Genomic DNA, 26,998 nt, shown 5'->3' with positions numbered 1-26,998 from the left:
ATCTTAATGAAATTTACTGTACATATATAAAGTACTTTACACAATCAGCAAAAACATTCATTTTAGTTAAAATATAAAAATAGGACAAATTGTACCAAATTAAAAGTTATTAATATCCTGAATTTCCCTTTTGATTCTAGATAATTGAGATGCTTTTCGGGCATGTTTGCATTTCTATAGTATTCTAAGTAACTGCAAGAAATCCTAATCGCTTGCATTTACCCCTGGATGCCTGCTGGTTGTGCCACTCTGTATAGAAGTTTATTACAATTGGACAAAGTAGTATACAAATCTTATTCAAAAATCATTCAAATTAAACAGCTGTTTATGTAATAAAGCATTCTATATATCACAGAAAGCACCGTGAAAGGGCCCACATATTCTTTAGATGCAAATCGTCTCCACAAAAAGAAATCTTAGGGACCATTTGATACATATTATCCTCGAGACTTCGGAGGAGCTTGGTCATCTACCAGATGCAAAATCTTCACTATTCCGAGAGACATTTTTCAAAGTGCGATGTCAAATTTTGGAATGTGAGGATGACGAGATCGAAATCGAGGGCAAACCTATTTAGATCTCATTGTAATAGTAATGACTTCAAGTGCCAGTTTGAATATCACTTTTATCGAGACATTATTTTTCAATATAAGATACAGCTTATGCAAAAAGGGATGCAGACAGCAAGATCTATCTATATAACCCAGCAACTGTTACATTTCTTAATAAATTACATAACAGTATTCATACCACAATATTGAGTCTACCAATAAACACACCACCTTCAATAAAATATTACATAATATATTTTTTATATGATGATGAAACATTGTAGTTAAACCCTTGCTTACAGGTTTATCAGCTGTTAGAAACAGCATATTATATAGTTTTTTTTAAATACAGAATATCTGTTATATTAAAATCTCTGTTAGACAAGTTTACCAAACACAAGTTTTAGACAGAAATATTTTAAGTGGCACAAGGCATTATGTTTGACACCTTTAGCATATTCTTGGTATATATTTTGGTAAACAAACAAATATCTACAATATATATTTTTACTCCAGTACACTTTACTTAGTTTCCTTTTGGCTTTACAAAATCATTAGTTACCCCATACATAATCCTTCATCTTAATCAGCAGACACTTTTTACAGATATCTTAGTCTACAATAAAGACCATCTTTTGTGACAATTGTTTCTTTAATTTCCTCATGTTCGTTGTGTTTACTTCATCCCGTATTGACTCGTCCATGTTAGGACGTACGTATCTTTTGTTTATACTGTATATGATCTCAGTTGTTTTAACTACTATTAAACCTTTGATGTATCTCTCTTGTTTTTGTAGCCAAACTTGCTGATCCCTAATTTAAATGTTTTAATGTCTTAGATCAAATTAAAATAATAATAATAGATCTTTTGTTTTCTATCTGTAGCACAGATAATTTTGTACATACTGTATTTACCTATTCATTATCATTATTAGTATCGGTATCATTCCGTAATTTAACAATGCTATACATATGTCTTCATTTACTTCTTGATGTTTTATAAATCTATAAATGTTGCATTCGTCCATTACATTCAATTTTGATTATACTCGTATATGCGGGGTTTGCCGACGGGGTGCAAAAATGTCGAGCGGTTGCGAAGGGTCGTACGTGGGCAATCGGCACCGAGACGGACTCTACGGTTACGAGAAACCGTTTATTTGGCACGAAAGAAGCTTACGAGATTTCCGCAATCTTGGAAGTTCTACGGTCGGTAGCAGCCTCTGGGTCTTCCTCTCCTTTCCAAGATAGTCCCATTTTGAAGGAGTGTCCCTGGGTTGCAAATGGCCGGTTCCGTCGACGACTCCGGGACGATGCAGTCGACTTCCGTCGATAGAAAGATGTCGATCCGAGGTCCAGAGACAAGACACACACGCAACAATAAATCCGTCGCTCGAAACTTTCCTCAAATTTTCGGGTTTTATCCGATTTCCTTCGATTCCACTTTCCGATTGCGCTCTCCTCGTCACCCGGTGACAATTTGAAACCTTTCGGGGGTGCGGGAGAGGTCAAAATCGAAGTTTAGTTCAATTCCCATCCGGAGATAGTCAATCTGCATTTTTCCATTGTTCTATTGTTTAAAAGTTAGAAAAGTTAGTTTTTCTTCGTGAAAATGACAAGATTTCTATTTTTTTTTCCCTCAAAAAAAGATAATTTTGTTCTTAAAAATAAACGATCAACGCAAATTTCAGCGAGGGTTTGGACCTGTCCAGAGCCTCACATACAGAGCTGAAAGTCTAATTTAAAATCCAGTATTTTGCAAAATTTTTCATTGGGCTGCAATTTGAAAAAATTGTAGACCTATAAATTCCCACTGTCGTCCGTCCTTCCTTAATCTCGAGAATACGAGTTTAGATAGACAAAAGACGAGACCAGATACGGAAACCTTAGGAGCAGGTGGCCCCGATTAACTATATAAGAACTTCCGACGCAAAGTGGAAGTCGCATTATTTTGATTCAAAAATCGTTCCCCGAAAGGAGTTAGCAACGAAGTCGTGCCAGTCATCTATCTAATAGGAAAAGTATGATGTACCGTACAGAGACGAGACACTACTAATTTGAGGTAAAAAGCATATATTTTAAATTAATTAATTAAAAAATTGCAGCTCAGCATTGTAACGATGTCACAATAAATAATTGCTCATTTCTTTTGAAATGAAAGTGGTTCCATTGTTGCTATGTATTGGTTTAGGAATTCCAAATGTTACAAAAGTATTTTTTTAAATTTCAAATGGCTTCTTTGCTCAACTGGTATGATTTTTTTTACAACAAAAAAAATCCATATAATAATTCACTTGTGACAAATAGGTTTGAATCCATCTTGTTTTAACAAGAAAATTTAAGATTAACATTTAATTTTCTTTGTTGCTTTGCACCATAGAATAAACTCGTCCATCTCCGTATTGAGTTTTTTTCTCCCTTAACTTTAGAGATGGTGTTTGTCCTATATCAGGGAGATTAGTGGTTCAATTTGTTGTGCAAAATTTGTCAAATGAAACAAAATGTACCATACAATTTTATCACCAATTAAATTTCTTTTCTCGCGTTTGGATATTGCAACTGCAATTTTCTATTGTATTTTTAAACCCGCTTCGTAAGTTTTTTCAAAGAATGTTTGCAACCTCCGATTGTGTTCTTCATATCCCCTACTGTTACTATGACCCACCTACAGCATTTGTCCAGAAAGCAACACTTGCATCAACGATTGAAAAGTACTTGGCATTTCTGCAGCTATTTCACATCGTGATGTTATTGGATATGTTGCTCTTAGTTTTCCCAGATGGCACCATATGTTTGAAACCTTTACTGAAATATATACCACAAGTGTGCTAAACATATCATATACGCAACATGTAACCCTAGCCTAGCCCCTCTAATGAAGGCTTATTGGTTTTACAAAATTATTACACCTGTCGCATGAAAGTCGATCCTCCGTCCGGAGACTTCAAAACGTTATATATGCTAAGCCAATTATTTTCTTCATTTAGCTATGCATTCTCCTAAGACATTAATCTATCCAATCAAAATATCTATTTCAAAGAAGTAATCTACTCTTATTGCAGTAGAGTACCTTTCTGTTTAGGATATGAAAGTTATTATTAAAACAAACAAAGCATACCATCTAACATTTCAGCTTCCATTGCATAAGTTCTTGTAAAGTGAAAACTATTACTACCACTTTTTTGGGGGCCATCATTGGCATTGTCAACTAAACTCCCTCACAATTTTGACTGGTCACACTCACCATATTTACTTCTATCCGTGAAAAAAAAGAAACAAAAAGTGGTTTTGGACGACACAATGCATGTTTAAATGGTGCAACCACGATTGTCGTCTCTCGATAGCAATTCCAAAATGCTTTTTCGTAGGTTCTTTTTGCACGAGGATAGTCGGATTTTTGTTACGCCGGGTGGCGTAAACTTTACCGAAATTTACCGAGTCGTCCTAAAAACGAGTACGAGAGGCGATTCCTAATCCGGGCTATGCAAAATTGCCGACGGAATCTTCACAAATTAAGAAGAAGAAAAATATAAATGCCTCTAAGTTTTCCTATTAAACATAGGAACCATAATATCATCTCTCTCTAAATTGCCTATCGTCGATTACTAGTATTTTGTTGTGTATTATTTGGAATTTGTGAAAATACCAACTTTGAAATAAAGTTTTGGTTAACTACAGAATTACTGGATGGTTCTTCCCACTGCCATCCACAAAAATCACTTCTTTATTTTAATGTCACATTCACAGCCCAGATTCAAAAAGCTAGAGTTTAGGTAAAAAGCATCAATATATTTAAAATGAGGGTTAACTGATTGTTTTGCAACGAAGAATCAGTTGGAAGTTAACAAGAAAACTTTTCACTTGCTATGCAATAAATATTATATGTCAGACAAGTATTTTCAACAATCAAGTACTAAGAATTTTATTTTAAATACTTGCTTCGAAGGATCGTCGTTCCTTTGGCGACGGCTCCGGGACGGTCAAAAGACCGATCTCCGATCGGTACAGAAGTCTGTCGTCGAATAGCAATGCAAAATACAGTTCTATAATGTAGAAATCCATTTCAAAAATAAAAATTTTTGGACAAATTGTACCAAACAAATATTTTAAATGAGCTGATTCACTAATTTGATATGTTTAATTGATTCTTTATTAAAAAAATACGAAAATTGAAGATAAAGTACAATTTCTGTTTGGATGCAGAAGAATTCGACGTCCTCCTCTATACGTAAAAAAAAAATTTTTAATTATATTGAAATTAGGCATCCGATTCAAAAATCCTTTCTGTATTCCGAAGAATGTATTTTAAGCAGCTTCTACAGATAAAAAAAATAATGTAATAGCAATAAGTTTTGTTTGTATTTGTAAAAGAAAGCTGATATATTACATTTGTTGTTATGTTTGCACATTGTACTTATTTAAATAAAGATGTTATCTAAAATGTTTTGCTTTGGCGTATAACTAGACGTCGCTTCTCGTCCTTTGTGCTTGCAACTTTAAATAGTTTATCGAGGAGTTCGTTTCCGGGTGGAGAAAACTCGAGCGTGACGAAACGACTCGTTAGACGAATATGCTTCGTGGAAAAATCGATTCTGGTGCTTTTACAAAAACTGCGTTGACAAAAATTCAATATATTTCTAGCATTGTTTCACCATCTGTTTGCAGTGAATTAAATCCTGATGCAGATTCCATCACAACTCAATTTTTTCTTGTTACAGATGTGTGGAACAAATTCTAACATTAACACTAAGAAAAGACACCTTCAGTTATAATCTAAAAACCTTTACTTATAAATTATTAAACAAACAAACAAATACAGGAACTGTAAGGAACTGAGTCCGAGTGTTATTTTATTATTATTTTTCGTTTTATTATATTTTGTTTGGGGCTTGTGTTTATTTAGGACGAAGGTTCCCCACCACTCTCTTATTAGTAACGAAAAAAGAAGATAAACCAACTCACGAAAGAAACAAGCGCCGAAGGAAAAATCTCGCACACTTGCGCTGCCCGGCGGAAGTAAACGGTCCGCAGGAAAAAAAATGGAGGGGGGATGTAGGGTTTGGAATCGCTAGGCGAGCGATTTCCGCCCTGGTTTATTATAACGAACTTTCATAACGGAAAAGCCGTTGGGATCGGCCGTTAGAAACGACCGTTAGAAGATCCGTTGTGTTTCAAATCGACAACAGACGGACGATTGGCCGACGGGAAATGACCGTTGGTGGCCGTTGTGGAAGAATTCAAATTTGATTGGCGGATGATTCGAACGTTGGGACTATTTAAGCCGTAGTTTCGGCGGAAACGGGAGCTCGTATCGAGAGTTTGTATCGGGATCGGCTGGGTTCGTGTCGGGAAGATCGGATCGGATCGGATCGGAAAAGGGAGATCGTCGTTATAGAAGTGCTAACTAACTCTCTCGTCGGACGTTACGGAAATCTGGATAAAGTAGTCTCCAGTGGTTTAGTACGAACTTGTTCCTGACTCGGAGGTGTTATTAATTACAAGTCTGTTTGATCGTAAGGAGTTCTTTCGACGAATTTGTACGGGAATAGTCGGTGGTCGTTAGATTAGTGTTTGTGCATATTTAATTGTGACTTTAATTTGTATTATTTTGTACATTTACTGTAAATATAAATTTTGTGTTTCGTCAAACCGACTGAGTGGTTATTTTGAACATTACTGGGGAATTCCCACACTCACTAGCAAAGAACTTACTAAACCGTAATAACATCCCAGAAAATTGTGCTAAATATTTTGTAAACGGTTTATAAGCTTTTGTCGGAAAATTAAAGCTGCCAGAAAGAAACTTAATGTTAGAAAACTAAGTATGTAAATAAGGGGAGTAACCCAGCTGAGTTGTGACGTCACCTCACAGCATAAAACCAGCACGTCAACCGAAGAAAGCGAGGTGAATTCCAGAGCGAGGTGATTCCTGGTCGAAGTCCAGATTGAGAATTAGGCGATCCAAGGTTTGAATCTGACGATAAGCGAAAAGATTGAGAAAACAGGTTCCTAGTATAGTGAGGTGACGGATAGACGTTTAGTTCGTAAGAGATTCTGTTCATAGTTCTAAGTATTTGATTTGTCGAATTTTCAAAGGGGAATTAATATTAAGTTAAGCTAAGTAGCTGAGTTTTATTGTCGGGTTGACTTGTTGATTTTCGTTAATAAATTTTGTTTTGGATTATAGACAATTGTACATAGTAAATTCTATTTACTAATTAAATATATTTGAAACTTTTACTTTGACTTGATATTTGTCGTTATTCTTACTAATTTTTCGGTAGCACGCGTAAAAGCCCAGGCCTGGCAAACTAATCTCGAATCCCCGTAAAGTACCCGTTAGGTTAACGGAAGTTTTTACCGGCCGCAGTTAGTGTCGGTTTCCTAAGATACTAAAAATAGTACTTCACAGAACTTAGTTATGTTTAAAATACTCGACTTTGGCATCTTTAACTCTGGTGCCAACTAACTACTGTGTCCCCTCACATTCTGGTTTTTATTTATTACATTAAATTCTCCCAACACTGTCCCAGTTAAGTCAAAAACCCAAGAGAATGCGAGGGGACCCAGAGTTAAAGATGCTGAGTATTTTAAGCATCACTAAGTTCCTGTATTCGTTTGTTTAATAATTTATAAGTAAAGGTTGTTAGATTAAGGCCATTACCACATGTAAGTCAGCTTCTTTGTTTCCCTAGCTCATTTAAAATTAATTGTTAAATATAAATACTTGGAGATGGAAATGATGAATATAAGTATAGAAAAATTGATGAAAATAACTGGAAAAACTGGAAGTTTCAAGTTAAAATATTACTAGACAGCAAGGACTGCTGGGAAGTTGTAACTTGAATGTATAAAAAGCCAGAACACCCTGGCAACAATGTCAGTACAATAGAGAAAGAAAACTATGAGGAAGAGTTTATTGATCTGGTTGACGTGCATCCTTGGTCAGTCTGAGGTAGGCTTTTAGGCTATCGCATAACTCCCACTCCAAACAGGGTCACAGCTATCAGCCAGATACCCAAATGAAAAACTGTACACGACTTGTGTAGGTTCCTGGCAATGCCGAACTTTTACAGACGCTTCGTTCTCCTCACGGCAAAATCACGGGCACCCGTGTGAATACCTTAAAGTGTCAACAAAGAACGACAACTATATGATTAACTGGGACAAAAACTCAGAAAAAGCCTGTCGGGAGTGCAAAAATAGGTTAGTGCAAGCAGCAACTCTAGTATACCCCGATGCTAGAGATCCAGCTGAACTGGTCATTGATGCTTCTTACATCGCTGTAGGTGCTGTCCTGCAGCAAAAGCAGGGCAGCGAGTGGAAGCCTCTATTCCTGCAAACTAACACCAGCAAAACATAAGTATAGTGCTTACGACAGGAAATCGCTTGCATCTTATATGGCTGTCCGACACTTTACGCACATGCAAGGGCTGTGCATTTGCAATACACACCGGATCACAAACTCCTAACCTATGCCTTTATGCAAAAATCGGACAAATGTTCACCCTGTCAAGTTAGGCAGCTAGATTTTGTCACCCGGTTCGTGACAGACATTCGGCATATCGAGTGCAGGGAAAATGTTGTAGCCGACACGCCGTTGCGAATAGAAACCATCACAATCCCGCCAATTAACTATCGGGAGATGGCCAGAACTCAGGAGACAGGCGATGAGCTTTGGGCATTGCTTAACAACCTCAACTTGACTGGGTTAGTCGTGAAGCTGCTACCGATTAAATAATTTGGAATGCCAACTGTACTGCGAAGTCTCAACAAAGTCAGACCATTTGTCCCTAAAGAGTTTAGAGGCCAGGTTTTCAACTTGGTTCATGGTCTAGCACATCCTAGCATTCGAACAACAGCAAAGGTAGTATGTGAGTGATATTGCTGGAAGTCAATAAAATCTTATGTTGCCAGGTGGGTGCACGCTTGCCCCTAGTATCAGTGCTCAAAGGTGCACAGGCATATTCACTCAAAACCAGGCACCTTTCTCGCTCCCAGTTCCTGCTTTGAACATGTGCATATCAATATAGTAGATCCGCTTCCCCCATTGCAAGGGTTTAGGTATATAGTCACATGCATCAATAGATATTCCAGGTGACCGGAGTGCATTCCAGTCGCCAATATCTTGGCAGAGTTGGTCGCAAAAACCTACACAAACTGGATATGTTGCTTTGGCGTTCCACTCAGGCTGACCTTGGACCAAGGATGCCAATTTGAGTCCGATCTTTTCCACCCCTTGTCAGCAACACCAGGCATCAAGCAAATTCGTACAACCTCAAACCATCCAGCAGCAAATGGTATGGTTGAACGACCCATCACACATTAAAGGCAGCCTTACGCTGCCATGGAGGAGACAATTGGTCGAGAGTACTTCCAACGATTCTTCTGGGACTTCAAACAGCCTTCAAGGAAAACTTACAGGCCTCCATAGCTGAAATGATTTACGGGAAAAACCTCAGATTGCCTGGTGAATTCTTTACACCAAGTAAGAGCATTCCCAACCCAGCAAACATTGTCAGTCAACTTAAAAACACTATGGAAAAGTTATGCTCAACATACACCAGACAATCAACCAAGACGACTTGTTTTGTACACGAGGAACTGAGCTCATGCAGTTGTGTTTCTGCATGACAATGCTGTAAGGAACTCCCTACAACTAATCTATTTGGGTCCATTTTGTGTTGTGTCAAGAGACAAGGTCTTCAGAATCAAACAAGGCAGCCGAAAGGTCTCAGTGAACGTAGACTGGTTAAAACCAGCATTTATCGTGTCAAACTCAGGTAAGGAGTCCAGCATGCCACCTCTAATATCCAATCAGCGGAGGACAGGTGAAGAATCATCAGCAAGGGCAACTATACCAGATGACTGGCCAGAACCACTTACAACCAGATCCAGTACAACCCGTGATATTTATAACTGTAAACATCTCGTTGTCACTGGTGAGGGAGTGTGCGATGACCTAAATAGTTGTAACTTTAGGGTTACAACTATTTAGGTCTCAGCACCGCATCAATATAGTAGGTCCGCTTCCCCCTCTAAATAGTTGTAACCTTAGGGTTACAACTATTTAGGTCTCAGCACCGCATCTGGAAATCCAGGTGGTGCTGGCACATGGATATAAAATATGTTTAAGCCATCCGGCATCATTATTATTTATTTTGTTGACTACACTCCTTACGACAAGCAGACAGACTTGCACATGCTCCTCTACATGACCAACCTTTACATGATGGTGTATATGGCTTCTGTATATTGTTGTGATTAAAATTTGTAAATACATGGCCGCCACGAGCCACCAAAAGAGAATATCCCAATTTTCAAACAGTGTTGTAGAAGTACTATGTTGTTGTACAAGAGATATCTGTAATTACTTGGTTCACACAAAATTATCCATAATTTTACCAACCTGCGATAAGAAAAAGGTTGAAAAACACTGATTTAAACTAAAGGCTACTATATTTAGTTGTTAATGTTAAGGAATGTGAATTTTGTACTGTTATTCTCAACTGCCAGGGGGCGTCATGTCATCCCGCACCTTTTTTGTACCAATTCCCATTGTGTTACAAACTAAGCATAGAAGGCTCGTGCTGGTCGACTGTTCTTTGTATTTGTTTGTTCAATTAAACATAGTTTACAGTAAAACAGTGTATCATTACATACAATCTCTTCACTTTTAACAAGTTATGGGCCTAGAGGTTCCAGTAAGTTCCTTAAATTTTATATAGTTAACTTCATTTAGTGGAGTAGTCAAAATGGCAGGAGTTGCAACGGTCATACCAGTATTAGAAGCAAATAACTTTAATAACTGGAAATTTAGAATTATGTCTATTCTAAAAAGAGAACAGTGCAAGGACATGATTTACAGTGATCCACCAGACGAGGAAGCTGAAAGAAAGAAATATATGGTGAAAGATGCCAAGGCACAGTCAGTAATAATACAAGCAATATCTGATAAACATTTAGATATAATTAAGGATTGTAAAACTGCAAAAGCTCAGTTACTAGCTCTGAAAGACGTACTCGTCAGAACAAGCTTGTTCACTAAATTGACATTGTGGAAACGACTGATGAACTTACACTCAGGTAAGAATGAAAGTCTGGAAGACCATTTTTTAAAGTTTGATACAACTGTAAGAGATCTTCAAGATCTTGGATCCCAAATTGGAGAAGGTGATCATATTTGTCATTTATTACTCTCCCTGACTTCCAAATATGATGCAGTCATGATGGCTTCGGAAACAGTGGCAGAAGTCAAAATGGATTTTGTCAAAGCAAGATTATTAACGAAGAAATAAAATTAAATTTCTTGTGAAGAAAATAACAACTTATATCTGAAAACCAATGAAGTTAGTTTCAAGGCAAACAGCAGAGGTTGCTACATATGTGGGAGCAAATCGCATTTTCAGGCACAATGCCCAAAGTGCTCTCAGCCAGGTCAGGGCACAGAAAAGGATTTAGAATTCAAGGTATTTGTAATAAGGATAGTCAACAAATCTGTAACCAGAAAAGCAATTCAAATAGTATCATTTTTGTTCTGCATAATTTGATGTCAATCTCAAAGATGACCTCAAAAGGACATTGGATCGTGGTGGAGAAGGAATATACAACAATTTGTGGAAAGGATTTTGTGTTAAAATGTAGCAGAGTAAATAGGCCCTATACTTTGGAACTGAACAATAGGATTAAAGAAGAGTGCCATGTTGCAGCTGAAGATGATTTATGGCATCGACGTCTTGATCACCTACGAAAAGATGCACTGCGACAGCTTGGTCTCAAAGTTTCGAATCGAACATGCTCAACGTGTGTAGAAGGAAAGGCCTTTAGAGTTCCTTTTACTGTAATGAAAGACATTCTACCACCGTAGGTGAACTTGTGCATAGTGATGTGTGTGGACCAATCATGCCATCTACAATTAGTAGTGAAAAGTATTTCCAGGTAATCTTAGATGATTTTTCACATTTTGTTGTTGTTAAATTGTTAAAGAACAAGAGTGAAGCAGAAGATAACTTGATATATTATATTTGAGAAATGAAAGCTCAGCATGATCATACAGTGAAAAGACTGCAACTGGATAACGGTGGTGAATTTAGTTCAAACAATTTTGAAGGATTTGCAAATCACAATGGCATACTATTGGACACCATCCTACAACATCCTACCAAAGCAAAATAAACTAGAACCAAGAACAAAGCGTGCAGTCATGGTGGGATATTGTGGCGGCGGCGGCTATAGGTTATGGATCCTGACAGAAGAAAGGATAGTAAGATCATGAGACTTACGGTTTAATGAAGGCTGTATGGAGTATATAGAGAACGAAAACGCCAGACAAAAGCAAATAGAAGAGAGGGTGGTTTCTCCAACTGTAATTATACTCAGTTTTGAAGAAGAGCAAGAAGTTGATGGAAGAATAGTAAGAAACAACAACAACAGTAAGTAAAGGATGAAAGAGAAGACAAAATGGAAAATTCTAATGTTAGAAGAAACATTAAAAAACCTTCCCATTTAAATGATTTTGAATTATATACTGTATATTGTTTGTTATCATTGACAGAAGGGCCTAAAATGTACCAGGAAGCATGCAAGTCACCAGAGTGGAAGAAAACTATAGAGAAAGAATAAGATTCACATCAGAAACTTCAAATGTGGACACTTGTAGATTTGCCAGAAGGGCAGATAGCTATAGAGACAAAATGGATATTTAAAACCAAAGACGATGGAACAAGGAAGGCCAGGTTAGTGGCAAGAGGGTTCCAAGTACCTTATGAAGAAGGAGAATTTAGCTATGCACCAGTCTGTAGGATGTCTACAATTAAAATTTTATTTTCTGTGGCAGTACAGCATAACTGGAAGCTACGTCAAATAAACATCCCAACTGCCTTTCTAAATGGACACCCAGAAAAAGATGTAGACGTCAATACACCAGAAGGGCTTAAATGTCAAAAAAAGACATTAAAATTGAATAGAGCATTGTACGGCTTGAGAAATGCACCAAAACGTTGGAATGACAAGTTTAATGAAGTTATGAAAAAGTTAGGTTTTTGTAGGTCGAAGTAAGACTTCTGTTTGTATGTAGGTAATGGTGCCTACTTGACTATTTTCATTGACGATGCGATCACACAGATGAAGAAGCAAAGATAGACAAATTAATGAATGATCTACACAAAGAATTCAATGTCAGAGATTTGGGAGAAGTCTCATCATTCTTAGGAATGCAGTTTGATCAAAATGAAAAGAAATTAAAAATCAGTCAGTCCAAAATAATTACCTGTATCTTAACTGAATTTAATATGGAACAGTGTCAAGAAGTTGCTACACCTATGGAAACAAATTTCCATTTAACAGAATCCAATTTGAATGAAGAAATTCCATTTTGCAGATTGATGTGCAGTCTGATATGCATTTCTGTTACAAGCAGACCAGATATTGCATATAGTGTGTTGTATCTTAGTAGATATCTAGACAGACCAACAGATCAGTTGTGGAAGACATGTAAAAGAATTCTTTGATACTTAAGTTGCACGAGACATCTTTACACTTTGTTTTACAAAAGGTTTAGACAATCTAGTAGGCATGAGTGATGCTGATTGGGGAGGAGATACAAAAACCAGGAAAAGTGTGAGCGGAATGATTGCTTTTCATGCCGGAAATCCAATCGCATGGTACTCCAGAAAACAGAACTGTGTTGCTCTTTCATCCATGGAGGCTGAATATATCTCAGTTAGCACTGCAGCTCAAGAATTAATGAACTTGAAAGGTATTTTGTCAGAATTTGATAAGTGTAATACTGCAATCCTCAAAGTTGACAACATAAGTGCAATTTCTATGATGAAAACATTCGAGAATTCAAAGAGGGTTAAGCATATTGATATAAGATACCACTACATCAAAAATCTGTGTAGAAACAAGGAAATTTCAATTGAACATGTCAGTACAAATGAAAATATTGCAGACATTTTTACAAAAGCTTTGGGAAAAGAAAGTTTGTCAAATTTAGAAGTTCAATGTTATGTGACTGACTGGATACAGTGTATATGTATAGAAAGTCCTTACATATTTTAAGTATTATAAATGCCCAAAACATAGGACTACATTTCGACATCTCAAGAGACATCGACATGAGGGGGTGTGTTAAGGAATGTGAATTTTGTACTGTTATCCTCAACTGCCAGGGGGCGTCACATCGTCCCATGCCTTCAATTCCTGCCACGTTACAAACTTAGCATAGAAGGCAATGTTTAATTGAAGATGCATAGAATGACGTTTAATGAAGGCTATGTTTAATTGAATAAAGAACAGTCGACCAGCACGAGCTGGTCGACTGTTCTTTATTCAATTAAACATGATACACTGTTTGACTGTAAACTATTATACACAACCTCTTCACTTTTAACAGTTAAGAATTATTTTTCAAGTATTTGTAACATCCTCTAGAAAATCTAATTACATCACCCCACAAAAGTTCTTGGTTGCAATTTGGACAAAATCCACTTACTGGAAGAAGATTTTTGGATGAACCAAGGAAACACTTTGACAGACAGATCACATGGAAGAGTAATCTGCACTCGGGAACTAGGCACCTTAACTTTCTATCGTGCATTTGGAACAAACTGCAACAGATAGAACAGCTACTCGAGTCTTTTGCTTCCATATTTAAAATTTCATCCTTTGGTATTCTGCGACATTTTACAGATCCCGAAGTTATTGGCATGTGGAATGGAGGAGAACAATCTATCTGGAAAATAAAAATGGAAGTTACTTTCATGACAAAAAGAAAATATGAAATTATTATTCTCTACAACACATATATATGGTAGAATCCCAATTAACCATAGTTCCACATTATCCAAGGCAAACCAATAAGTGAATACACTACTTTGCTTATACTGCAAATCATAAAAGTTTCAAACAATAACAAGTATTACAAAATTTGTTGGGCTGCAATTTGAAAAAATTGTAGACCTATAAATTCCCACTGTTGTCGATCCGTCTTTCCTTAATCTAAAGAATGGAGTTATACAGATGAAAACCGAGACCACATACGGAAAACTTAGAGGAAGGAGGCCCCTATTAACTATATAAGAACTTCTGATGCAAACTGGAAGTCATGCTATTTCAATTCAAAAGTTTTCTCCCGAAAGGTGTTAGATAGATGACTGGCACGACTCTGTTGTTAAAGGAAAAGTATGATGTACAGTACAGGGGCAAGCCACTACTAATTTCAGGTGGAGAGCATATATTTTAAAAGTTAAATAAATTAAAAATATGATTAAAAATTGCAGCCGAGCATTGTTACGTCGTCACGATAAATAATGCTCATTGAAAATTTTTAAACAGTAGTTTTTATTACAGACTAGCAACCTCATTTCCTTCAAATTTCATTTGTTACTCATTTACATAATTGAAATCTTTTTTAAGGTGTTTTTCGGTGAAAAATTCTTTTAAACTAAAAGTTACCGAATAAAACGAATGAATGATTACAGATTTATTTATTTATATATAGTACACTAACATTTTAAAGCAAATTTTGACAATCTGTGTTAAAATGTCAAATCTGAGAGTGGACAGATCATTCACTGTTGTCTACCCATTTGACTAAGGAATTTTGGGATATACTGGTGGTCTCACAGCATACATGTATCGTGCAGGCTGTTAACTTAGAATAGCCTAATTTTTGGAAATGGGAATGCATTTAAAATATGCAGTGTAGTGACAAGTTACTCAGTAGATTTAGTAAGTTAAATCATAATCTTGACAGAATTTTTTTTTATAACAAATCCACAGACTATAGACAGGTAATATTAATAAGAGTATCAGTTCAATAGTCAATACACACTACAATATTTTTAGGGTGAAGATATATATCTTCCATATCTTCAATGGCACTATATCACTGATCAAAATATATAACCCGAATAAAGAATCTGTACTTTTACAACTTATTTTCAATTTTATGTAGTAATAAAATAAAATATAAAAATTAAAATGACTTACTGGTATGTTTAATTCATAATTTTCATTCAGTTTTCGAATTGTTAGAGGTAGTCTATTCCACGGTCCGACTCTCAACATCTCTAAAAGAATACGAATGTGATACGCTACAGACGTTTCATTTTTTTGTTTTTTTGTCACATGTTGAAGTCGCCGGGATTTTTGTGGATGTTGCCATGCCCATTCAAACTAAAACATATAGTCATCATATAAACTTATCAAAGTAAACTGAAGTAAGTGTATACAATTTTATATTACATGTAATAATTATAAAAAAATATGCTGATAATGAATTACTTGATATTTGTAAATATTAAATTTAATATATATCTACTCTAGCAGTCAGGGAACCAAATGGGGTAAAAATGAAATTATTGTGTTCCAAAATGATAATTTTATTTGAAAATAATAAATAATAGACAAACCAATGTAAAATGATTCAATAAATAGTGTTTAATTTAAATTTGTATCGATTTTCTCCTTTTCAAAACGAGGGGGTAATGACTAAAAAAGTTCCCCGCCCCGATCTATTCATATTAAAAACTATTATTTCAAAAGAAAACAACACAGTTGATGGCTCTGATCTGATCTGATACAATACCTATTTAAAATTGATCTGTAAACTTTATTCCCTGTAGAAAACATTAAACTGTGACTTTGTTTAATTTTCAAAGTTATACATTGTAGACAAAGGCATTCACAGGAGTGGTATAGAAGGACAACTACCCACCTAAAATTTGCTTTATTTTTTTCTTTTTCAAATAAAACTTTTATAAAACAAAGGTATTTTGTAAGAGTAAACATATTTTAACAGTTGTTAATTTAAGTAATTAGTCTGTACATGACAAGATGGCACCTCTCTTCTTCAAATAATACAGTTCTTGCAAGACTCCATGGTTTTATGCTACAATTTGCAGTTTTTGCTCTCTTTCCATGTGTTTATTAGTCACCTTCATAAAGACAGATGAAATTGTAAATAGAAACTAACAAACCTGTTTAAAAATTATGAATTTAGTGAATTGGTTGATTACTTAATCTAATTCATATATTTTGCCTTCTGGAAAAAATCCTTGATTACAGAATGATTTTTGCATCATATTGTATTATCTTTATTTGTTAAAAACTAATATGTCGAAGGACTTTTGTAATATTCTTAATCACTATGCATTTCAAAATTATGAACTATGTAATAGGCATATACTTTATATTTCTGAAAGATATAAATGTACAGGTACAATCCTTCTTAGAATAGCAAACTTGCCCCTTCTTTTTATAACACATTAAAATATGCATTAATTATTGGTCTTTATCAACATTTTTGATTATTAAAAAAAGGGAACAGTTTTAAAAAACTTCAATAAGGCTGCAATGACATAATACCATGGGGACAATTACCTCTTAAACAAGGTTTAGCAACTAAATTTTCATCTACTTTACAACCTTTTTCTCAAACATTTTGGTCTCATTATGTACTTTTTATGGGAGTTTTTTAATTATTCTTATGAATTTTTCAAATTTAAGTAATTTCATATTGGTTTTAATGAAACATCTGCTTAACATACCCAAACTTCCTAAATATGTTTTTCCACCAATACAAAAAAATTTATTTAGTTTTTATTCTACAATATATATTATGGTACTTACAAAGTCTCTCTTTGATTGTAATGAAGTAAATAACGTAAGTACTCAAAACTACATAATGAATGAAAATTTGTTTACAACATCACAAGTGATCCAAGAAAGCAATCTTGCATATGTAAAAAATTGTTAAATAAATGATTGTATAAAGTATTTTATGAATAAGCAAGTTTTTTTTACCCAAAAACAATTGTTTTATTTAAATAATAAGTTATGAAGAATTTATAATTGCATTGTAACAAAAAACAGTAGAGTAAGACTGTCAAAACAAATTTATCATTGAATTCCTTAATTGCAGCATTACTTATTTTTCTTGGATAAATGTAAAATGTTTTTAATTTCTATATCTTGTGAAAATATTTAATAATTAGTAATAGAATGGTTAATTGCTTCTCAAGTGAATGAAAAAGAGATGGGTTATGGACATCAATGATTTTAAACATCAGTATTTATGTTAAAATTTTAATATACTGGGAAACTGAAGATAAATGTTCTAAGAACTTTGGAGAAACATTTGAAATACATTCTTCTATAGCCCAATGGCTTGAACACGGATTACATCAATGATTTTAACTAAGAAAACTTGTTTGTTTTTTAAATAGAAGATTCTCACTTTGTTGAAAGATTTTTAATAAATTAACTCGAGTATAATTGAGTGTGTTATATTAATTTTACATTTACATTTAAAGGATCTGAATATGAGAAAAAGGTATTCCTTAAAGTACTAAATAAATAAAACTTTTTCATTTCTATAAAATGACAATATTGCATCATTGCAAATAGTAAGCAAAACATCTGTTTCAGATAATAAAAATAGCTAGAACAATATTAATGTATATTTTTATGATTGTGCAATTTCCAAAAGGAAGTTTTTTAATATTCTGCAAATTGATGCAAATTAGTAGCCTTTAATCAAAGATTAACTCTGCTGTAAAACTGTTTCTAAGATGTTTAACAAGGACAAAGTGTGAAGACATTTATTTAATGTTTCTTCAATTTTTATAAATTTAAAACAAAATCTTTTAGTTTTTACATAAATTTTATGTTTAGCACATCTATTGAATATGCTATTGACATCAGCAAAGAGTGCACCACCTATCATCATTTTTTATTAATTGAATTTGATAGATATTTGCTTCTGAAACATTGCTATCATATATATTCATTTCTTAACATTCTAAAATCATCCATCAACTGTTATTTGTAATATTTTATAAAAACTTTTCTTATATGAAAATTTTACTGTGGATCATTCTAAGCAACATTTTTTTAAAAACTACTGCACAGTTTTTGCTATAACTAGATAATTTTACTTGTTATTTTATATATCATCACATATCCATTTTTCTTAAAGTTGAATTTGTTTAGGAAATTTTTCCTAAACAAACAAATTCACACCTAAATGCTAATTCCGGCAGTAAATGAACAAGTAACTTTTATGCTCGAACGTTTTCGGCCGTCTTTTGGAGGCCCTCGTCGGGAAAAATGCACAAAACAGAAAAAACAGTTCTATCTTTTGAAAAGTTTTAGACATTTTTTAAACATTTAACCAATGTTCGATACAAAGATCGTTACATATTACAACATATAAATAAATTATTTTTAAATAAATTCATTAATAATATAAATTATGGTGTTGTAAAAGTTAGCCCGATGTTTTAACATATAAATGATGTTCGATAAGGAAAACTGTTTCCTTTATAATGCCTAAAGCTAAATGTCTAATTACACATCAAAAGTTATTGTTATGCTTTGTGGCATTGTAAATAATAATCCACGATTGTGGAACCGGAATACAGTCAGAGTTAATGCAACCTCCCTTCGTGCCCGCTATATAAATTTCGAGAGCCTCCGACGAACGTAAGTCGTGTCGATCAAAAGCCCCGTGTAAAAGAGTGGCTTTGTCCCAACGAGGAAAAATCCCGTGTTCGGTAGCATACTGGGCTAGTACAGTATTATACTTCCCCTTGGACACGTCGTGTTTGTAGTCCCATATTAGAACCTCTAGTGATCTGTACGTGGATCTGATGTATGTTATACGTCTATTGAAACGTTCGTCTTGCAATGGAATGCGATGCGCACCTGGCACTTTCTTGTCGTCGGACTCGTCGTTTGCATTAGATAAGAACCGAAAAATGTTCCGTTTTCTCTTATAAGTTAAGTGCAATTTTAAATCCTTAGCAATTCTATTATAAATTTGTTGGAGGGACAGTTTGTAAGATAGAACAACCTGATTGTGCTCTGCGTCATTAACCCTCGTGTTGGTGATAGTTATCGTAGATAGCTGGTTGGCAGTGAGCCTGTTTATTAAGAACTGGTGGTACCTGTGTGCAGATGCTATACACTTGACATGTTTCAGTTCGTTGTACATATTGGTAAAACAAACTGAAACATGTCAAGTGTTTCTGAGCAATGGGAGTAAGCCCTTGAGACTAGGGTCCAGAATGCTGCTACCTTAAAAGGCCAAGGGTCTGCTGAGTTAGCAGGTATGAAGAGAGGAATATTTGTGGGTTTGTGGTAAATAGATGCGGTTATATTTTTATTTGCCATACAAATCTTGACGTCCAAGTACTTAACTTCTTTGTGACTATCAATCAAATCAGTGGATTTATTGATACTATACATGTAACCCTTCAATCGATTGGAGGTGATGTTGTGAATAGCTTTCTCGAGAAGCCTAGTTGAGATCTGGCATTATCTAGAACTGGTCTGAGTGAAGATGTCGGTTTATACGTTTTGGCAAATGCAAACAATCTCAGAGTTTCAGGAGAGGCAACCACTGCCCTGTTTAACTTCCACTTCCTGGCCAAGGAGGTGTGTGTGAATCTCGAGACTCGAAATTGTAACTTGTTTACATAGTTGTCGTCGACGAGTTCACACGTCATCCACATATCTTTTAACATTGCATATGATTTCTTGAAAATTTTTCTTTATACTGATTGCTTTTTACTTCAATACTGAACACATCATGTAGAACACATTTATTAATATCAAATATATGGAATTCTCTTGGATACCAAAATTTCCAGTGATTACGATGAAATTTATTATAAACTGTCTCTGTCAACCACATTGGCACAGGTTGGCATGGGTGAGTACCCATAGGCAGCCCCCTGTCAGGAGACCCGTGCAAGTCAGTAGTGTGTCAGTTAGAAGACAAGGTCTTACCTAAGTTTTTAGCGAACATCATCACTTACAATAGATATGTGGATGACCTGTTTATCCTATAGAAGACTGAACCAAACGTCGATGAGTTTTTAACATGCATGAACAACAACTCTATGGTCTCACCCTTAAGCTTGATCAATTTAGTAAAGATAATGCTTATTTCTTACATGTCAGCATGCATCTCAATAAGAGCAAGGTGGAAATGAGCATTTATTACAAACCAGGCCACATACCACTATCCATCCCTGCAAACTTGTCTGACCCGTTTTCGTATAAAATTGCCGCATTCCGTGCCCTTGTTACACGGGCCTTCACTCACACCAATAGAGCTACAGCATATAGAGGATGTAGCAGTTGAACATGGCTACAGAAGAGGCAAGGTTCATAGTTTAGCCTGCACCTATGCCAACCAACTCCCCGCACACAACACAACCAACACCCAATCTACTTCTAAAAGATGCCAACAATGCACCACAGGCTCCAGGTGCACCATAGTTCAGTTCAATCAACATTTAAACTCCATATACAAAAATATTGTATGCCTGAGTAGTACGCAAATTGCATACAGGAGATCCAGTACAATATACAAGCTGCTACGCAACACAAAAGATAAAATAGATCAAAGCAGAGCCCCAGAACTCTCTTCTTTTCTCGTTAAATTTGGTAGCGCGTTTCCCTGCCGACTCCCATAGAGCACGAAGTTTTGTGATGAGAAACGTCCTACGCTCGTCAATAGTGCTTTCATCAACGTGTTGTTCGAAATTTGGAGTGCAGGGATCTATTCCATATAAAAGGAATGCATACTCTACTCCTCTTAGGGCTCTACCATACGGTCAATATGTAAAAGAGTTCACGAACATCAATACGACCTTGCAAACAACATGCATAACACCGCATTGTCCACGCACACCACCTCCCCTGAAGTACATGCTGACTTCCAGAACACCAGACTTATTAAGTAAGCCTTTCAAACAGACCATATTCGTTGCCTGGAGGCTTGGAAAATTTATAAAGCCAACCTGAAAGGAAACTCTATTAACTTTAAAGATTGTGAAACAGTTGCGCATGCATGGAAGTGCATATACGAGAAATCCAAACGAAGCCAATCAACCGCACGAATTTGATACATTCAAAGTTTAAAGTTGAGCATCGTTGTTTCTAACATTCCAAGTTTTGCAACTTACTTTATTTTAACACCTGTGAACTCCGCAAGCACGTGGTCTGCGGGTTTGAAAGAAAGGGAATAACACCCAAAAAAGTGGAAATGAATAGTTGGTGGAAGCATGTAATTGAACAAACAAAGGTTTATTGGAGACGAAAAACACAATTAATTATCGATACACGACTCAGTCCCGGAAACCGATTGCGTTACAATCTTAATACTGTCCAATTATCACCCTCCTAAGTTTCCTTCTCTCTACGCAAGGCCCTATTTTTCCCGACAATTATTACATCTAAATATACAAACTTTCTCTTGTAATACAAAAATCGTTGACAATGGTGATACTACAGTTAGTCCTCCTCGTTGTTAGACGGTAATCCGTTATTCATTTTATGTAACTCCTTTGATGGAAGTCGATTCCCTTTCAGCGCCGTAATTCACCTATCCTGCGTTTGTCGATTCGCCTCCACTTTCTTCTTCTAACGGCCCGCCACGTCTTCAGGTTGCCAACCAACAAAAGTCTTCAAAAGGCAGTCAAAGGACAAAAAGAAACAACTCTCCATACATGGGTTACACATGTTTTTATAACTTCCCGCTAGCCAACATCACTCCGCCCCACGTGACCCCACGACGGGCCAATCACCACAACGAAAGCCCAGCCAGCAGGTAATTGGTGGTATCACGGAAGGAAACGAAAAGGACCCGTACAAAAACATACATGCAACACAACACAAACGAAAAACAAAAACATAAAATAAAACAAACAAACAAAAATATATATATATATATATATAATACCTGCAAAGCGCTACACACCCGAGGCAGGCCTTGGTGAAGACCAAAAACGTTCGGAAACTTTGTTAAAGTTCAATTACCGGTTAAAGAAGTTTTGTTTGAGATTATTATTCCAGATGATCATATTATAATTTATCCAATACATAACAAATATATTTTTTAATTACCAATTCTATAAAGTTATCAATCATCAGTAACCTATAGAAACTTTTTTAACTAGTGAAAATGAACGAAATAATAGCTATAAATCACAGTTAACAGATTGTTCCTTTCTTTTTCTTAAACTAATTAAACCAAGATTAATAAAATACTTTCTCTGATTTCAACGATAAATATTTATAAAATAAATCGTGACTTTCCAATGTTAAAAACCGATTCATTTTATAACAAAGACTTTTTCAATTCTTAGTTGATTTAATTTCTTGCTAAAGATAAGTATTAAAATTATATTTACCCTCAATGCCGAGACAGTGTTTGGAAATCCATGAATTACTAATATCATATCCCTGAAATTAAAAACATATTTTTTAGATTTACTAATATATCTATATTAAAAAATTAAAATTTATTTTAGTCAGAATCACAATATCACAATACCATATTTATTATTCAATTCTAAGCTGCACTTCAATTTGTCATCAGGCTTTAGAAAAAAAAATATTGAGTAAGATTTATTTACAAAGTTCAAAAAATGAGAAGTAACAAGAAGTGAAGAATTAATTTATTAAAAAAATACATATTAAATACATAATTTAAAGTAAATCTTAATTGCTTTCACTATCACATTGTAAAAATAATTCGTCAGTCATACTATCATAGCTAACTTTGAAATCAGTGTTGGCATCGTTGTTTTCCCAAACTTACTTGTCGTCTTTGATGCCTTTGTAATGCCTCATTTTTTAAAGGAATGAATTATTATTTCACTGGAAACTTTTTCCATGCAACAGATACCCAATCTGCAATTTTTGAAGCATTTGCCTTCTTTATTTTCCCAGAAGTGGTTAAAAAAATTGTCTTTTCGGGTAAAATTTAGCCACCTTCAAATGTAAGCTACACCTTTTTTGGAGACATTAAAAAATTGCAGCTTAGAATCAAATAAATATGATATTTAATCTTTATCAGAAGTAAAAAAATGAATTTTTTAGCAATTTTTTCTTTGATAAACTTGAAAAATAAAATAACAAGATTGGTCAAGCCTATTTGATAGCACGTTCCACGAAAGCAAATCAAATATTAATTTTGTTTAAAATAAATTTTATGAATTCTTGGAATCAAGATTCCAGAGGAACTAGGTAGTTTTTACTATAGCTTACAGTGACCGTAAACAAAAATGTTCAATTCTCATTTGCACATGCACGTGGAAATCTGACAGACAGATAAAAGTCTTAACATAAGCACTTCACCACTATAGTGGAGCATGCTAAAAATTATTTACGCTGAAATTAAAAATGATTTGTTTTATTAAGCCAGTTCTGATAATTTGCATCTAAAAACAAGTTATCAGCTCAATTAAAAAATTTCATTAAATATTTTGTATTTAACTCTAAATAAGACTAATTCCCACAGGAAATCAGCTAATGTTATCTAATATTGCAATTAACGTTTATCTAAATATATAAAATTACATGTCCTGACCGATTGACTGACTGATTGATAATCGCCCAGAGCAAACCGCTGAACCTAGAGGTGAAATTTGGTACACAGGATACATCACGAAAATGCACACTAAGAAGGGATTTTTGGAAATTCCCCCACATGGGGAGAGGGAGAGGATTAAGGCTTAACCTGTAGAGAACAGCTTCTACTGTACTTTTAGATGTGATTTTTTGATTTTGATAGTAATAACTTAATTTCCAAATGTACAATATTTACCAAAACATCCAAATCGTCTGTCCAAGCAATGCTGGGTTCATTGCTAGTATCCATATAAACCTATATATTTTAACTCTCTACACTTTGTGGACACCAAGAGGACTTTAGCAAGCCCATTATGAGTTTGGTCAAGCCTGCACTGGAACAACCAGGTATGAAGGATGGGTCCAACACATCCAGACAGTCACACACCAAAAAATTCCAAAGGTGTTTCAACCTATCCAGATTCCAGGGCCCCAGGATGGTAGGCTGCCACCTTTTATCACTTGGCCATCTGGCCATCATCAATGTTATATCAATTATTGATACTGTATTTTTACAAATGACCTCTGAACTATCTCTGTTTAAAAGGAATTTGAACAGGAGTGCTTGTTATATGTCAATTTTAAATTGCAATTATGAAATAGCATCTATGTTATATCTGATTCATATGCAGTGGTGTGGGTCATGTAATGTGGTTTTATTTTTGTTCTAGCAACTTTTTGCAGGATACAGACTATCACAGATTATACATATTAAAATATGGTAATTTATTCTTGTATAATTATAAAATAATAAAAAATAAGTTTCTATTCATAAAAGTTTTCTGAAGATAAATTATCATAAAGAATCCAGTAATATGCAAATTAGATTAAAAAACTTAAAAATAAAAAATAAATTTGTAAATATTAATTCAACTTAAAAATTTGAATTATGGAAAAAAATTTAAGGTTATAAATGTGACACTTATACTTCTATGCACTCAAAGCTAGAACTATTTAAAACTACTTATTTGATTATAAATGTGGTTAACAGACAGTTTATAATAAATTTCATCATAATCATTGGAAACTTTGGTATCCAAGAGATTTCTATATATTTAATATTAATAAATCTCTTTTACATGATGCATTCAGTATTGAAAGTAAAAAGCAGTCAGTATAAAGAAAAAATTTCAAGAAACCATATGCAATGTTAAAAACAGACTTTCACAAATATATAGACCTTTACCACCAACAAATTCAATTTTAATTGTAATACAATACACTCTTGCTAATCTAGCCTCTCAATTATCCAGCATATGTGTAATTGCCTATAGACTTAGTTTCCATGAAAATATTAGTCATGTCACACAACCTCTTTCCTTTTCTGTGTACAGTACTGCATGTCAGTACTGTACACAGAAAAGGAAAGAGGTTGTGTGACATGACTAATATTTTCATGGAAACTAAGTCTATAGGCAATGTCAGTATTGTACATGCTATTATTTTCTTGCCTGCCTCCAAAAAGAATCAGTACTAAAGGGTGAAAGGTCACATCATTTATTGTCTTTGGGCAGGTTTTAGGCCTATACATTCTCTGTAATTCGAGACCCCTTCGGCCAGATTAGCGACAAATGGATATTTACAAAGTACACAAAAATTCCAGCTAATGAATCAGAGGATTGTGATAACCAGCACTTAGATATACAATGGGCACATTCCAATATGCATCAAATGGTGTGTATCTGTGAACCTCAATGTACTAAAATGTGTTCCAATATTCACCAATGAGTTCATTGGTGCAGTGACTGATGCATAATCATCTGTATTAACCCAAAGTTATTTTGACAAAGTAAGTCTGCAAATACTGCTATTGCACTATTTGCTTACACCATCTTGTTTGGGTGCCAGACATTTTACTAAAAGCTTATTAAACCAGTCACAAGTGCATCAGTTATGGCTGAGACTGCTGCATACTGTAATGTACCCAATATTGCAAACTTTATTTAGGAAATAGTTGATACTAACTAATGCACATACATTACAAATTCATCAAAATTTGAGGGAAAAAACACTTATTGCTTTTACAAAATTTAAAAAACAATATGCAATTCTAATACATAAAATATTTGCAATTTAGAATTTATTAATCTTATTTTTCAATAAAATTTATTTTTCTTTATTCATGAATAGAACCATTAAAATGGAATCTTTACTTACAAGTAAAAAAAATTTACTGAAACAGGACAAAAGTAGCTATTCAATATGTAATTACAGGGCAAATATAGGATTGCTCTGATGTTGCTGTTTGATAAATCCTCTCTAAAATTTAATCATCACTTCTCAATTGTTTGGTTGTAAAATCTAAAAATGTCTCAAAGGCATATTTATTCATCAGTATAATAAAAGGCATATCAAACAAATTGAGGAAGGCCAGACATAAGCTGAGCTGTCTAAAGTTACAAATCTTAGAATTATCATAATCATCTTGGCATCACACTGTAAAAAATAAGAATTCAAAGATTTGGTTACTTTTGAGATAGCCAAATTATATGAGCATTTTTAGCCTGTCTTAGACCAGTTTTGTGCCCACCAGTGGCCGAACAGTTTTGTTTCTAAACACCGAGAGTTCGGGTTTGCGCCACAATCGGACGGGCTGGCCACGGAGTTTTCCGGGTTTTCTCCACGTTTGTAACACACAAATAGGGGCCAGTTTCCCTTACAAGACCTCCCGGAAGGCATTTCCCCTCGCGTAACATCACGCACCAGAGAAGGCAATGGGGAACCACTCTGGTTGTAACTTCCCCAGGATGCACCTTGGCGCCTTAACTAACCACTTATTAACCTGTGCCAGGTGCTCGCCGACGTCAGGATTTCTGATGGCACGCAGAGAGAGAGAGAGATCAGTTTCAGCTTATAAAATGCAGATTCCAAGCATCATAGAATCAAATGGCAGTGTCATTAATTGAATGTTAAATTTGATATAATCTGTAATTTTCAATTTCTAGTAACTGTTCTTCCCAATTGCTGAAGCATGAGGAAAGTTTCAAATACAGGAAAACATTATAATTATGGTCAGT

At 34.8% G+C, this 26,998-nt stretch overlaps 1 protein-coding gene across 2 annotated transcripts in view; it reads right to left on the bottom strand.

Annotated features, from left to right (window-relative positions):
• Positions 1-9,816: 9,816 nt before the first annotated feature.
• slx1 (Nuclease slx1) overlaps positions 9,817-26,998 on the bottom strand; it is a 28,436-nt gene continuing 11,254 nt past the window's right edge. Inside the window, exons 2-5 of one of the 2 annotated variants that reach the window (XM_067280688.1) lie at positions 22,760-22,811; positions 15,546-15,731; positions 13,953-14,286; positions 9,817-10,025 (exon numbers count right to left, since the gene is read on the bottom strand). In XM_067280688.1, coding sequence (XP_067136789.1) covers positions 10,021-10,025; positions 13,953-14,286; positions 15,546-15,731; positions 22,760-22,811 — 577 coding nt within the window. In that variant the 3' untranslated portion in view covers positions 9,817-10,020. Of the gene's footprint in view, positions 10,026-13,917; positions 14,287-15,545; positions 15,732-22,759; positions 22,812-26,998 lie in introns of those variants that run through there. The other variant, XM_067280689.1, reaches the window with a different exon arrangement.

The sequence above is a fragment of the Centruroides vittatus genome, unplaced genomic scaffold (genome assembly GCF_030686945.1).
Source record: "Centruroides vittatus isolate TY-2023 unplaced genomic scaffold, ASM3068694v2 contig_89, whole genome shotgun sequence".
In the NCBI taxonomy this organism is placed as follows: Eukaryota; Metazoa; Arthropoda; class Arachnida; order Scorpiones; family Buthidae; genus Centruroides; species Centruroides vittatus.
Note: the sequence above shows the minus strand (reverse complement) of the source record. Positions and strands in the feature narration are given on the sequence as shown.